General features: G+C 35.0%; 1 protein-coding gene and 1 pseudogene across 1 annotated transcript; both read right to left on the bottom strand.

Moving 5' to 3' along the window:
* Window positions 1-377: 377 nt before the first annotated feature.
* LOC109190931 lies at window positions 378-12,335 on the bottom strand (annotated as a pseudogene).
* Window positions 12,336-13,610: 1,275 nt separating this feature from the next.
* LOC109190912 (protein NRT1/ PTR FAMILY 1.2-like) lies at window positions 13,611-15,638 on the bottom strand. Its single transcript, XM_019341516.1, has 2 exons — window positions 15,323-15,638; window positions 13,611-14,610 (listed from the first exon to the last, which is right to left on the bottom strand). Exons 1-2 carry the CDS (start codon window positions 15,619-15,621, stop codon window positions 13,749-13,751), a joined length of 1,161 nt encoding a protein of 386 aa, XP_019197061.1. The 5' UTR covers window positions 15,622-15,638; the 3' UTR covers window positions 13,611-13,748.
* Window positions 15,639-16,116: the final 478 nt, after the last annotated feature.

Below are 16,116 nucleotides of genomic sequence, written 5' to 3'. Positions count from 1 at the left end.
ATCAGGTAACTTCCCAGGTTGATGGAACGTGAGAATAATTTTTAATTATTTTGAAATTCTGGTCCTCTCTCTGATTTTTTGAAACAAAACAAAACAAAAAAACGTACTCTCTCCATCAAAGTTCTTAGATTAAGGAAATGCTAAAGACCTAGAGGGAGGAATCAAGTTTCTAATTCAAGCAATTGCAGAGAAACTATGGAACCAAGTATGTTTGTTAAACACTAATTAAGGTACTTTGTGAAAATTGTATGTTCTGAAGATCTTGTGTACATAGGATTTATCTTTGAGGATTCCCATGCCAATGTTGTGGGAGAGAGTATTGTAGGTCATTTGCACATTGCAACAATATAATGCATATATACACAAACACATAGAAATTAAAGTTGTTCTTCAACCACAACCGCGGCGTCTATCACCTCATCTCTACAAGCTCCAAAAGCCTTACTAAAAACAAGAAATAACACAAAGTTAACCACACTTAATCCAGCAAGAACCCAGTAGTAGTAGTCATAATGGCCTTCATTTATGTTGCTTGCTATCCAGCTCTCTTGCCCGCCTCTTCCACTCAACTCATTGATGACGCTCATTACCATGCTGGCTAGCACACTTCCCACCGCCGCGCCCATGTCCGACAGATTGGACGCTATCCCCGACATGCTCTCCGGGAACTCCGAAACGTAGAACTCGATCTGCACGATTCCATTGATGGCGCCTCCGAAGCCCATCAACGCGTACTGCGGCGCCACCCACAGTACGGACATGTCGACGGCGGCGGCGCTGCCCTCCTTCGCCGCCGCGCGCCGCCTGATCCCTTCCACCGCCGCCACCGCTACCATTGACAGGAATGAGACCACGAGCCCGAATCCCATTCTTGATCTCGTGCTAAAATGGACGGGCTTTCCACTCATTCTTGACGCTGTTGGGATGATTATTCGGTCGTACGCGACGATCCAGATGATGACGCAAACAATGGCGAATATGCCCACCGAGCCGGCTGGGATTTCCAAGTTGGGTCCGATGTGGCGATCCATGGAGCTTGCTTGAAGCACGGAGAAAGAAGATTGGGTTGTGTTTATTGTCATTATCGCACCTGTCATCCATATTGGGATCACCCTTATCAACGCTTTCAGCTCCTCTACTTGATCCACCCTGCATAGCCTCCAAGGATCTACCGCTCGCCCATCCCCGGTGAAGTCTCGTTGAGGATCTTGTACAATGCAGGCCTTGTTAAGGAACCTGAAATCAACAATACACTACAGGTGTGTTAGATCAAGTTCTTACGACGGCACTAAGATGAGTTAATACTCAATTTAGTCCTTGACTATAAGAATTCTTTTTTAATTTTATCCTAAACGACTTTTCGTATTTAGTTAGAGTTTATTGCACTTTTGGTCTCACGACTATGGTGTCACTAACAATTTTGATTCACGACTTTTAAAATTTGTAGAATTGATCCACGACTATAACTTTCTTAGCAAATTTGGTTCGCGTTGCATTTTTCATTCAATTTTTGCCAGAAAATTTTACTCTTCATTTTAACATAGGTAATATTGTCTTTTCCGTCTCACAAACTAATGACATAAATAAATAAATAAATAATTTCACCCACCATACCACTGATTGTGTTTAATTATTTAATTATTTATTTATGTCATTAGTTTGTGAGATGGAAAGAAAATAGTACCCATGTTAAAATGGGGAGTAAAATTTTTCGACAAAAATTGAACGAAAAATGCACCGAAAGTACCAAATTTGCTAAGAAAGTCATAATCTTTGGACCAATTCTACAAATTTTAAAAGTCGTGGATCAAAGTTGTTAGTAACACCATAGTCGTGGGACCAAAAGTGTAAAAAAAAAAACTCTACTTAATTAAGTCATCAACTTAGATGGTTTTATCTAATTGAGTTATCCACGGATAGAATTACCCAACAATTCCTAGTGACTTGCCTGTAATATCACATATTAGATTAAGATTTTCACTATGCCAAAAGTTATAGCTTACAATGAAAGCAGAACTTTATTTTCTTAGACACCACTATCACAATTTTAAGAGGTCGGGTGTTGAACTTAGCCCTTCATAAACTTTCACCCAATATCTCTCTAGTCACCAATTACTGAATTTAGACATCTTTACGACCTCCCAACATGGTGGTTATTTGATAAATTGAAGATAGAAGACGCAGAAAATGGCCTGGGCTCTTCTAATTTTACCAAGAAATTCATTAAAGATTCACTTGCCTCAGTCTTTGGGTAGGGAGAATCGGCTTAGTGCCCAGTGAATGATAGGATATACTACTCTCATTTTGACCTGATGATGAAATCTTGAGATGCCTGTTTCTATAAGAGGCTACAATCACTTGAATCAGTCCGGTGATTAAGCTTTTCTTGGCCTTGGGTTTCACATAGAAAGGAGATCCAAGGAAGAAGGAGAGAGCGGCGAGGAAGGAGAGCACAACAAGAACGCCAAACCCTAATTCCCATCCCATGTTCTCTTGGATATAAACCAGACCAGTCATAGCAACAATGCTAGACAATGCAGCCACGACATAGTACCAGCTGAAGTAGCCCTCCATTAGGCCCACATCCTTAGTCTGTAAAGTCTTCAACTGGTCGGCACCAAATGCTAAGGATGTTTTCATCCCGGCCCACCCAACCGAGATGAGAACCAGACAAGTGCATAGGAGAAACAGTTGGAGAGTTGTGGCTTCGGATCTGCAAATGTTGTCCGTTGATTCACTGCAGGGAGATGGCCTTGCTTGTGGAATCACGGTTAATAGCCAAAGTAGCATCGTCCCCTTCAAAATTTTATAGCATTAAATCATTCAAATCAAAAATCATCATCAAAACCAACTTTAGTTGCATCAATATATCACAATTTTTTTTTTTTTTTTTTTTTTTTTTTTTTTTTTTTTTATGACGAGGGAAACCTCACAGTCCTTTCGGGTGTAGGTAAATCCCGCCTTAGGACTCTCGTTCGTAAATGACCACAATAAAATAAATCAGTCTAAGTTATCCATAGCTAACCAACTCATCAAACTAATGGGTAAGGATTCAAACTCGTGACCTTGTGGTTACAAGTGTGGATCTCTCACCATCTTAATTAGCTGGAGTTCATTTGAAACCATGATATTGTGTGTTAGGATCCACCAAAAGCTATAGCTAGCTAGTAGTCACCCTCTCATCACCTATTGGTCTTAACTACACAGTTTTTGTGACCTGTGAGTCTGTGACCTGACTTTAATACTACTTATTAGGTTCAATTTTATTTTTTTTATACTGTCATCACATTTTCAAAAGGCAAGGTATTGGACTTGACCCTTTACCAACCTCTGTCCAACAATTCCTGATCACCAATTGCTCGATTTGCTCATTTATGGGCTTCCACCAAGCATTGCAACCAACTGGCAAATTATGTTGTGCATCCGTATGCACCCTGCATGGTGCATACGGATGCAAAAACGACGTCGTTTTGCATAAAACGCGCGCCCTACTTAAAAAAAAAAAAAATCAGTTTCGATTCCCAGCAACAACATTATGTTATTCATTTTTAATTCATTCATTTTGAATTTTTTAGTTATGAAATTATGGAAGTGTAGTTATGCAATTCTGGAAGTGTAGTTATGTAATTCTAGAAGTGTAGTTATGAAGTTATGGATGTGTAGTTATGCAATTCTGGATTTATAGTTATGCAATTCTGGAAGTGTAGTTATGCAATTCTGGATGTGTAGTTATGCAATTTTGGAAGTGTAGTTATGCAATTCTGGAAGTATACTTATGAAATTATGGATGTGTAGTTATGAAATTCTGATTTTTTTTTTTTTTTTTTTTTTTTTTTTTTTTTAAGTTAGACCCCAAAACGACGTCGTTTTTGCATCCGTATGCACCACACATGGTGCATACGGATGCACAGCATAAGGCTCCCAACCAACTATATATAAATTGAACTTCCAGATATATGTAAGTTTGAGAAGAAACTATTACGTACCAGGAAGCTAAGAACAGAACCAAATCCAATCATTTGAAACCGACCCACAGAAGAATCTGCCATTAAAGCTCCGATTACAGGTGCAAAATTTGTCACGGCAGACCAAAAATAGATCAAATTCGAACCAAAAGCCATATCCATATGATACTCTCTCATCAAATACACAATCATGTCAGCCCCTACGGCGCTTGACGCCATACTCATAAATGCCAAATTTCCTATCCAAAAACAAAACAACAATAAAATCACAAAGTCCCAAGAACAGATAACGTTTGACCTTAAACATCAGTTTTAATTTGCATGCTTTTCCAAACACTACTGTTGAATTTAGAGACAGTAACAATAATGGGTTACGTTACAAAATGGGAAAGTTTAAGAAGAAATGGTTTTAAGAAAACATTTACATACCGATGATGAAAGGCAAGGTAGTGAAGCTACCCTTTGAAGAATGAGAAATTCGCAAGAGAGGCAATTGCACTTCCGCCATTCTCCAATCCCTGGCCTTTATCATCTGAAGAACTTTCCAATGTTAGTGGAAAGCCTTCAGATGTAAGTTCAGATCCTTAATCACCACGAATTCTTCAGTTCCGGCCTGTATGTATACGCTCTTTACGTACTGAGAAAACAGCCTTTTGATTACACGGGTGCTCGGAGAAGATGATGAAATGCCTAAATGCTATATGTTTTAAATGTCGAATGACGGGTAGCGGGAGAGGGAAAGTGAAAACGGTTGGAAAATAACAACCTTTTATTGTTTTTTTTTTTTTTTTTTGGAAAATACAACCTTTTATTGTTGATTCAAATATATTGTCTATAACTTTGAGGATGTGATTAAGTGTGAGGGACTCATTTATCTTTAAACAAATGTCAAGGGTTCGATCCTTAGCCAATGTGTTCGACCGTGAAAACCCTAAACTATACCAAAAAAAAAAATATTTTCTATTATAATTTTTTATTTTTTATTTTTATTTTTAACTATTTTTAATTACCATTTGAAAAGCCTCCACCTGAAAGTGCTTGTTGGGTAAAACTCACCTTGCTATCAAAGGTTCACAATAGGATAAGCTAACATAAGTTATTGACCACTTTAAATCAAGAAAGTCAATAAGTAACTCCCACAATTAAAAAATCAAGCTTAAAATTATATAATTATCAAGTCAATTTTACCAACTAATATTTTGAAGTTGCCCCTAGTATATTTTTGTAAGACTAGGTTTGGTCGGCCAACTCACAATGTACACTACCTAATGAATAAAAAGATTTTATTAGAAGATTAAATCAAAATGAGGAAATTAATATTATTCATAAATGTTTCATGTGTTACATGTCACTTTATTTTTATTTTATTTTTATTTTTATTTTTTTATTCTAAATCTTTTTTTTTTTTTTATCATTCTAGATATCTAACGATATCGATCCAGTATGTTATATATCTAGGGAAAATAACACCTTTTTTTTCCTTGAGTTATATGTTTATAGCATTTTTTCTCCCGCATTCATGTATCCACATTTGTCCCTTAAGTTATGTTAAAAGTGACGATTTTTTTCTTTTATGTTAGATGGACATTTTTATCCTTAAAAATAAGTATTTCATTTATTTTTCTTCTCCAAAAAATTATTGGTTATTTGTATGAATAACCACGGTTCAGTTAGAACCTAACCAGACACTGTAACAATCGAACCGAAATAGTAGGAACGAATTTGGTTACGAATTGGAACCGAAATAAAATAAAATAAAATAATTGTTGAATTTAGACTATTTTAAAAATAAGAATTGAAATAGAATTTACAAAAATAAATAAATAATTAAATTTAGAATCTGAGGTTCAAAATTAAAACTGGAACAAAACCAAACTGGTTTATCATTTACCAATAGTGTTTGATCATTTTCACATGCATTTATTCTAATTCCACATATAAGTAGATAGGACTGGGATTTGATTTCGATTCACAATTATGGGAAATGATAAATCAGAACGAGAACCTTAGCTTTTAGGAAGGTTCTAGTTTTAGTTTGAACCACCAGTTCAAAATTCATTTATTCATTTATTTATTTTTGTAAATTCTATTTCTTATTTTTAAAATAGTCTAAATTTAACAATTATTTTACTTTTTGGGGTTCTGAATCGTAACCAGAACTGTCCCTACTATTTTGGTTTGGTTGCTACAGTGTACGGTTAGGTTTGAACCAAACCGCGATCATCCATACATATAAGCAATAATTTGTTAGGGAAGAAAAATAAATGAAATACTTATTTTTAAGAGTAAAAATGTCCATTTAACATAAAGGGAAAAAAACTGTCACTTTTAACATAACTTAGGAGGCAAATGTGGATACGTGAATAACTCAGGAGAGAAAAGTGCTATAAGCATATAACTCATGGAGAAAAAATGTCATATTCCTTATTTATCTATTATTGTATAGTGTATCGATTACTTTCTAATACATATATTCTAAGTATCTCTTTCTTCATAGATTTTTTATAGCCAATTATGTGCAGTATGACTTATCTATTAGTATTATATATTAGGGGGGCGATCTCGTGCGAATGGTCGCCCAGGAGAAAATTACGAACTAACCAGCGCGCGTCACGTGTCCTGTGGTACATGTAAATGTGTTATATGTGCAAGTAGTTGGTGCACCTATGCAAGTAAAAAGTGCAGGTAAAATCACTTACCGTTGCACCTACTTTCACCTATAATGCATGTAATTTTGCCTTATTAACATTCATTGATTGGGTGCACTTATTTTCACCTACAAGTGCATGTAATTTTACCTTGTTAACATTCATTGATCGGGTGCACCTACTTTCACCTGCAAGTGCACTTACTTTCACCTTGCACCTACTTATAACTATAGGTACACCTAGATCTGGATACATGACGCGGCTAGTTAGTTTACAGTTCTCTCTTGGACGCGCGATTCGCACCTGATGAACGCTCTCCTTATAGATTAAGTAGAATTTGTAAAAGATTTTTAATAAAGATTACAACTGAGTTTAGTTAAATTAATAGTTTATAAGAGCCGTATGAATTATTCTCCATCCCTAATGTCAACTATCCACCGTGGTTGTGGAATCATGAACGTGCTTAAGAGAAGATCGATCTCCAAATGATATTCTTAAATTGTTTAATAAAGTTCTTCAAATGATTCTTGATTAAATTTAATAATTAATAATATTCAGATCGAAGAGTGTTGAAGCTAAGTATGATATTTGAGAAGCAATGATGCGAATCTCTTGTTGTCATTAGGAATGTCAATCTTATTCCAAAACTAATGACCTGATATATTTTAGTTCAATAAAAAAATAAGTCTAAAATCAATAAGTATGTCGTTGGCCTGAACAGATTAGTCCAAATTTAGTGAACGAGTTCGATAGTTCAAGCATTTTAAGGCGCTATTTTTGTTACAGCTAGTGATGTAGAACAAGATATATATAGAGTTTATATGTTATATTTTAAAAATATTTAAATATAACATACAACGTCGGTTTTTAGTACAAAATCGACGTCGAATGTTGAATTTTAAAAATTAAAAAAAATGTCGTCGATTTTACTTAAAAATCGATGTCGTATGTTGTATTTAATTTTTTTTTTTAAAATAAACGACATCAGATTTTATATATATATATAAAATTGTCGTCATTTATTTTAAATTTAATATACGACGTCGATTTTGTTATAAAACCGACGTCATGTCGTATATATTTTTTTTAAAATTATTAATTTTATTTTATGATTTCCAACCAAAACTTATACAATTTTACCATTCACATCAATTTTCAAAACCTGTGCAATTTGACATTCATAATCTCACAATTGATCAAACTAATAAATTTCTCAATTAATCAAACTAATAAATATCATAATTAACCAAGCTAATAAATTTTAGAATTGATAGTAATTAATAATAATAATTTGAAACTTAAATTATCAACATCAACTAAAGAAGCATTTTATTAACCCATTTATCAATAAGCAACTGTTGAAGAATATTCGCAATATCAACGCGCGGGTAGGAAATCTTTTAAGAAGCACGGACACAACGAGTGTATGGTAGAAGGGAAATTTGTGCCGTGTTATAATAACACTACCTTAAAAGTGTTATTTGCCTGGTGGTAGTGCAGTCAGAACCTTGGCACGCTTTCGACATGCTACACAAACCAACTACGCTTAGTCAACACCAACTATAGCGTAGGTGAACCTGACTTTGCTCAGACTATAACTCGAAGGGAGAAAAGAAGTGATTGAATGTGTGTTTTAATGAACAAGGGAAGGGCTCCATATATACTAACATAGGCTTCACTTCTCAGCCATCCAAATCCAAAAACAGTGCTGGACCACTCATTCTTAATGAATGAGATTCACTCATTTGAGTGAAAAACTAGAAACCACACAATATTAAAAATAATTGGACAAAGTATGTTGCGTAGCTTTGGACCAACTCATGAATTTTCCAACAATTGCCAACAAATTCTTGAGGGTTGGCAAGAAAACTTGTCTACGCTGTTTACAAGAAATGACGATCTCCATATATTCAAAGTAGAAAGCTTAGTAAGGATAAAGTCTGAGCAATACAAACAAGTTGATCTTAATGTCAGTGTTTGAGAACTTGAACTGACACGTAGTGACATTGAGTAATTTCTTCCCGAGAGTGATATGAATCTTGAACTCACTGGTTAGATAAATTTTGAACTCTAATGCACACACCAACTCTAAGTAGCAGGTTCTACGAAAGTCAAACTCTTTGACTTCTTATGAATACCCTTAGTATTCAAGTCTGTTATGTCTATCTTAATATAGACCTCCACCCTGTCAAAGTCTATCTCACTATAGACTTTTAACCCTGACAAGTCTTATTGCATTATAGATTTTTATGTCTTTTCAAGTCCATCTCAATATAGACTTTTAACTCTAACAAGTCTATCTCAGTATAGACCACCTTTAAAGGCTTATAGAGTAGTTAAAGACATAAATCAGTTATAAGTCTTTTCTTTCTATCATGGGCACTGTTCTTTGCAATGCAAATGACAGTTTGTGAATCACAATGTATATGTAGTGAAGGTGTTAACTAGACACCCCCACAACTCCACGTTTATCAACATATTTCTTAGCCACTCAGCTTATTGGAATATCCCCATTATCTTTCATAAGAGGCAGTTAACCATTTTTCACTCAAGTCAAGGGTCTCGTTAGGTCTATCTCTAAATAGACCACCCCAATTGAGTATAAATCATTAAGAGACTTTTGTACTCAAGCATTATGCGGTGAATTCGTTAAGTCCATCTCAATAGGACCACCCATCTCATAGGGTTATAAATTCATTAAGCGTTTTAGCTCAACCTCACAAGTACACACATTATAGGAATGATCGCGATCGACCGATTAGTGTACTACTTTGTGATTCTTTTCATAGCTTCGTTTGACCACAAAAGTGAGATCCACCACGAATTCATCACCTCATGGGCTTTAAGTCATTCCATCAATAATTCAATGACTAACCCCCACACATTCAAACAAGTTTGAAGGAAGTAGATGTTTGAGGGGAAGTGAGCGCTGACCTTAATGTCAATGGTTTAGACCTTAAACTGACACGTAGTGCCTTGAGTAACTTTCTCCTTAGTAGTGAATTGAATCTTGAACTAGCCAAGGAGAGGTAGTTTTGAACTCATGTGCACACATCAGCACCCATTATGCAGGTTCTTCTTGTGACACACCCGTCTCATTGTGTGTTATTTTTTTTATTTTTTATTTTTTATTTTTTTATTTTTTTTTTACAGTTTTACGCTCGAATCATAGGGAGTTTGTGCAGGAGTCACTTCGAAGCTATTAAACTTCCTTAATAGCTTCTCTGTATAGTGACCTTGTAGATGATAGCTTGTAGCCATTCTTGAATTTTATGACTTTTACTCCAAGTATCACATCGGCCTCCCCTAGATCCTTCATGTCAAACTTATCACATAGTGACTGTTTAGTCTCTTTTATAGCATCTATATTGTGGCTAAATATTAGCATGTCATCCACATAGATGCATATAAGCACAACACTTGAGTCTACCTTTTTTGAGTATAGACACGCATATGATCTGTTTAGCGTGTAGCCCAGATCCATAAGTGTCTTATGAAACTTCTCATACCACTGTTTGCGGGCTTCAGATTTGCTTTGTAAAACATTACAGCAGCTTCGTACTTTAGCTAACACATACTCAATAGTTGAATATATTTCAACAAACTTGGTTATCTCAACTCATCATAATTACCCTTTAAACAGGAATTATAGGTCTTTCAAAATGACTCAACCAAGAATTTAAATAATATGTATAAATGCTCATTGTTAGTAAGCCACATAGATTATGTTGTCTGCATGCTGCTTCAAGTTGGACAACATAATCACAAATTTCACATAATATTCTTAATCTCATATGCAATGAATATGTTCAAATTGACATTTATTAGGGAATATATTTCAACAAGGTGAATTCAACGAGTATAACTTTAACACCCAAAGTTATTCCACCTATACAACGTTTCTTTCACTTGAGCAAAAAAAAAGAAAAACAAAACTCATATTAAGCATTCATATGATGCAGATCAACATTACTATTGCAGTACTTCAACAATTTCTATTGCAAGGCTTTGATTGTTTAACAACATATAAAAGTCAACCTCATTTCATGTGAAGATCAAGTGACACTCTAACAGCCTGCATGATTAACACCCTACTTCTTAAAAACTGGCAAGTCGAGTGGTGAAACCGAAGTTTTCTTAAGAACCATCTTCCTAGACAGAGTATTTAAGAATGATGACTGTTCCATGCTACCACCATAAATGTTAGTAAAGCCTTTGAAATCAAACTCAGTACACAATTCAAATATTGAAGATTATGTGATTGTAAAATATATATGTATCTCATCAAATAGTGTAATAGTTTGTAACATATCCACAATAATAACACATAATGTTATAAATTGACATGTGCATAAGTACACAATTTATAAGCTTTAATTTATATCAGATTGATGATTTAATCACTTAGTAGTAGTGTAAAATCAACACTTCTAATACAACAAAATCATAAAGCTCATACATGTGAATAATAACAATTCACTTAGTTTTTTTGTGTACACCGCTGTTAATTTTCTCTATAATATTCAAAGCACTCACCATACAAAATATGAAATGGTGATTTCTAAAATGCTTGTCACAATATATATTTCACGTTTCACATGCTCTAAAAAAATAATAATCAATTGGATGCAAAGATATAGGCAAACCATATTCTAAATTATGTCATTATGATAGTTTTCAGAGAATATGGTCAATGCCCAATAATATATGACAACTAATGCTCAAAATAATCATTTGCATATGATAGTAGCCTATAATCATATAAATATACATGTGCCATATTAGAATATGAGGAGACAAACCTCATCGGAGTATGGTCAAAGCTTCGATATGAACCCAATAATTATTCCAGTTGTACTCCCTTGGTTAAAGGTTACACATAAGTCGAAGCAGTGTGCTTCACTAGTATTGTTCTGTATGAAGCTGCTGCCTTCCACTGCTAATCTCTGTTGTTGCTACACCATCATGTCGCCAAAAAATTATTATAATATGCGCCATGATTCGAGTAGTTGATTGTTGCTATAAGTAACGCTTTTAACTGTTGGAGAATATTCGCAACGTCAACGTGCGGGCGGGAAACCTTTTAAGAAGCACGGACACAACGGGTGTATGGTAGAAGGGAAATCTGTGACGTGTTATAATAACACTACCTTAAAAGCGTTATTTTCCCGGTGCCGGTGCAGTCAGAACTCTGGCACGCTTTCGACAGGCTACACAGACCAACTACGCTTAGTTAACACCAACTATAGCGTAGGTGAACCTGACTTTGCTCAGACTATAACTCGAAGGGAGAAAAGAAGTGATTGGAGGTGTGTTTTAATGAACAAGGGAAGGGCCCCTTATATACTAACATAGGCTTCACTTCTCAGCCATCCAAATCCAAAAACAGTGCTGGACCACTCTTTCTTAACGAATGAGATTCACTCATTTGAGTGAAAAACTAGCAACCACACAATATTAAAAATAATTGGACAAAGTATGTTGCGTAGCTTTGGACCAACTCATGAATTTTCCAACAGCAACGTCTCTAACTTCATCAATCTCTTGTTGATTGTAGGACAATATTCCTTGTCTCTCCAAACTCTACAAAGTTGAAAAGAGATAAATAATCAATAAGCTAGTATTTTCAAAAAATTGAAGAAAAAATATATTTTATTAAGTTACTTGCCTTATTCATTCCTTTGTATGCATGACTGGAAACAATTTCTAACATGAATTTCATCGCATAATAGCCGCATTCGGTAGTTCAATTCCTCTTTGTATGGCACACTACATTTGAATTACAGTACAATAAGATTTTTTTTTTTTAAAAAAGAATAAGATATATGTAGTTTTACAAAGTGTTTGAAGTACTTACCAAATATGTAGTCCATTTTGGTGGACGACTTTGTTTCCTTCCACTTAATATGCTTGTTGCATTGACACACCTATTAATATAAGACATAAAATATATGTAAGTACTTGACACCACTATATCAATAATTACTATTAATTAAATGATTCATAAAAAGTAGACTAGAAGAGCATTTAATTAACAAATTAAATGATTCTTAAAAGTAGACTAAAAAATATTTAATTTATCTTGAGAAGGAATGAAAGAGATAAAATGAACAAGTGAAGATAAGGAAAATGGTTGTTAATGAGATTTGAACCTATGAGAGTCTATGACCATATCTTTGAACTATTTGGAGATAGCAATTAAGCCATCAAACTCGACTAAGCTCCAAACAAATCCATGAACTTGGAAAAAAAGTGCAATTAGCATTTTTAACAGGTTACTAACAAAAACAGTTTTTGTTGATTAGGATGTCATGTGTATTTATTATTATTATTATTATTATTATTATTATTATTATTATTATTATTATCCCACGAAGCATTTAATCCTAAAAAAAAAAATTAAAAAAAACCTAAAATATTTGACCCTCTTAACCAATAGTAAAAAAAAAAAAACAAATTATTATCCTACAAAGCATTATCTTGACATGGTGCGATTCCGGCGCTGTGCATACGCTCACAAAACTGTGATGTTGTAAATCTCTAATTTTGTTTTTCTAATGCTTTTTTGTTCAATAATAAATAGAACTTCGTTTTTTTGACTCTTGGGTCAATAGGGTTTTTTTGACTCTTGGTCGAGAGGGACAAATATCATAGGTTTTTTTTTTTTTTTTTTTTTTTTTTTTTGGGTAAGATTAGATGATTTGTAGGATAATAATAATAATAATAATAATAATAATAATAATAATAATAATAATAATAATAATAATAATAATAATAATAATAATAATGTAAAATAAAAATGCACATGACATCTTAATCAACAAAAATTTGTTGAGTACTTTAAACAAAATTTTATATAACATTTAATAATATATATATATATATATATATATATATATATATATATATATATATATATATAAGGGTTGGGGTGGGGGAGTAGAGACAGCTGCCTCCATTGCCTCATAGTAGTTCTGTCCATGTCAACAAAATTATCTGCTTATATGAAGTCAGGTTTCAGTATACAATTATTCAGTATCGATTATTTATGTCTAATGTATATACCATATGCATGTTAAGACCATGCATCATATATATGTTCCTAGTTGACTTGTTTTACGACTCCTGTTCTTTTTCAATCCTCCTCCATGGCCACTGGTTTCTCGTCTTTAGAAGGACCATAAGACCTGCTACAAATGAGGAACAGGAGAAAGTTAACCATGCTTAACCCAGCAAGAACCCAGTAGAAGTAATCATAGTGACCCTCGTTTATATCGCTTGTTATCCAACTCCCATTTCCTCTACTTCTGCTCAATTCGCTGATGCTGCTCATCAGCAAACTCGCTAGCAAGCTCGCGAGGGAATAGCCAAGCGCGTAAAGACTGGAAGCTATAGTCGACATGCTTCGGGGAAATTCAGAAATGAAGAACTGGTTTTGCGCCACAGCATTGGATCCCACTGCGATTCCCTTGAGCGCATACTGCGGTACTATCCATAGTATTGACATTTTACTATCTCCGAGGTTGTCTGATGAGTGTTCCTGTTTGATTGCAAGGCTTCGTCGGATGCTCTCGACTTTGCCCACCATGACTGCATACCAGAAGGACATAAAGATCCCAAATCCCATTCTTGATTTGGTGCCAAAATGGACTGTGTTTCCTCTAATTCTTGATGCTACAGGCAGGAGTAGTCTGTCGTATAATACTATCCAGATAAAGGAGAACCCAACTCCAAATAAGCCTACTGAGCCTGCTGGGATTTCAAAGTTGGAACTGAAGATATGGCGATCCAGTGTGGTTGCTTGGAGGACTGCAAAAGAAGATTGACAGAAATCCACAGACATTATCACACCTGTGAACCATATTGGGATAACCCTCAGTATTGCCTTTAGCTCCTCTACTTGATCCACAGTGCAAAGCCTCCAGGGATCTATTGCTGTTCCATCTGAGTTCAAGTCTTGTTGGGGATCTTGTATGATGCAAGCCTTATTCAGAAACCTAAATAAAAATAAAAATTTGTATATAATGCTGTTTGTTTTGTTAGGATCTAGACGCAACTTTCTTTTCGTATACTGCCATACATTTTCGATAAGGTGTTCGATTTGGCCCTTATCGACCTCCACCATCAATTCCCTCCCAGCATGAGACAGAACTTGACTCTAATATCATTTGTTAGCTAGTAGCACTAGCACAACTTTATTTCTTTATATTGCCACACATTTTTGAGAGCCAAGGTACTCAACTTGGTCTTTTACTAGCCTCAACCCAACAGTTTCTCTAGTCACATGATGCTGGACTTGGCCCTTTACTAGCTTCTGCCCAACAATCCCTCAATAGCGGCCAATTATTGTGTGGACCATGGTCCACACAGTGCTGTGTACCGTGACCATATATAACAAAAAATACATTTTTAAAATATTAAAAGTACATTATTTGTGTACTGAATGTACACTATACAATATAATGTATATTCAGTACACAAATAATGTACATTTTTAATATACTAAAAGTACATTATTTTTGTACTGAATCTACATTATTTTACGGTATACAAAATATAGTCCATACAGCTTGTGTGGACCATAAATAATGATTGTTCTATAGTCACATGGTGCTGGGCTTGGCCCTTATTGACCTCCGCCCAACATGTATGAATTGAGATACAAGAAAGAAATTTAATCAGTAAATTCAATATAATGATTTACCGTACCTGAGTCTTTCACTTGGGTGATCCATGGTAGTGGAACTGTTGTGATGGTAACCTATTTGAGTATTTCCTGAAGAAAATTTGAGGTGTCTGTTTGTGCAAGAGGCTACAATCACTTTAAGCAACCCAGGGATTAAGCTTCTTTTGGCATTTTGTTTCACATAGAAGGGAGAACCCAGAAAGAAAGAGAGAGCTGCAAAGAGCATGAACACAACAAGAATGCCATAGCCTATTTTCCACCCAGCATTCTCCTGGATATAAACCAGACAGGTCAGAGCAACTACTTCACACAAAGCAAACATGGCATAGTACCAGCTGAAATAGCTCTCCATTGCACCACCATTCTTCTGGATTTGCTTCAACTGATCCGCTCCGAACGACAACAAACAGGAAAATACTCCACCAGATCCAAATGACAACAGAACCAAAGAGGTACACAAAAGAAGGAGTTGGAAAGTTGTGGCAGAGCTGCAGGAGTCGCTGCATGGGCCAGGTTTTGCATGCGGGATCACAGTTGGTAACCAAAGAAGAACCATTCCCTTCAATACATCCCAAACAATTATATATGTAATAATCTCAAACATTCATATTTACTGTTTTAGTGTTTCACTTTTGGGGTCAACCAGTCTAGGTTGTCAAGTGGCTAGTTTAAATTAAGAGGGTTGGAATTCGAACTTGTGATCGTAGCAAGCAAAAGACCAAGGAGATAAACCAGTTTAAGTTGTTCATAACTGGCCAGTTTAAACTAAGAGGGTTGGGATTCGAACTCGGAATTTTGTAATTACAAGTTTGTATCC

This window comes from Ipomoea nil, unplaced genomic scaffold (genome assembly GCF_001879475.1).
Source record: "Ipomoea nil cultivar Tokyo-kokei standard unplaced genomic scaffold, Asagao_1.1 scaffold1596, whole genome shotgun sequence".
Lineage (NCBI taxonomy): Eukaryota > Viridiplantae > Streptophyta > Magnoliopsida > Solanales > Convolvulaceae > Ipomoea > Ipomoea nil.
Note: the sequence above shows the minus strand (reverse complement) of the source record. Positions and strands in the feature narration are given on the sequence as shown.

Excerpts from the sequence above, each read along its gene's own strand:
- LOC109190912 (XM_019341516.1), bottom strand. The coding sequence starts at position 15,621 with ATGTTTGCTTTGTGTGAAGTAGTTGCTCTGACCTGTCTGGTTTATATC. Across the intron at positions 14,611-15,322 it reads CACCCAAGTGAAAGACTCAG|GTTTCTGAATAAGGCTTGCA; the intron begins GTACGGTAAATC and ends ATTTTTATTTAG.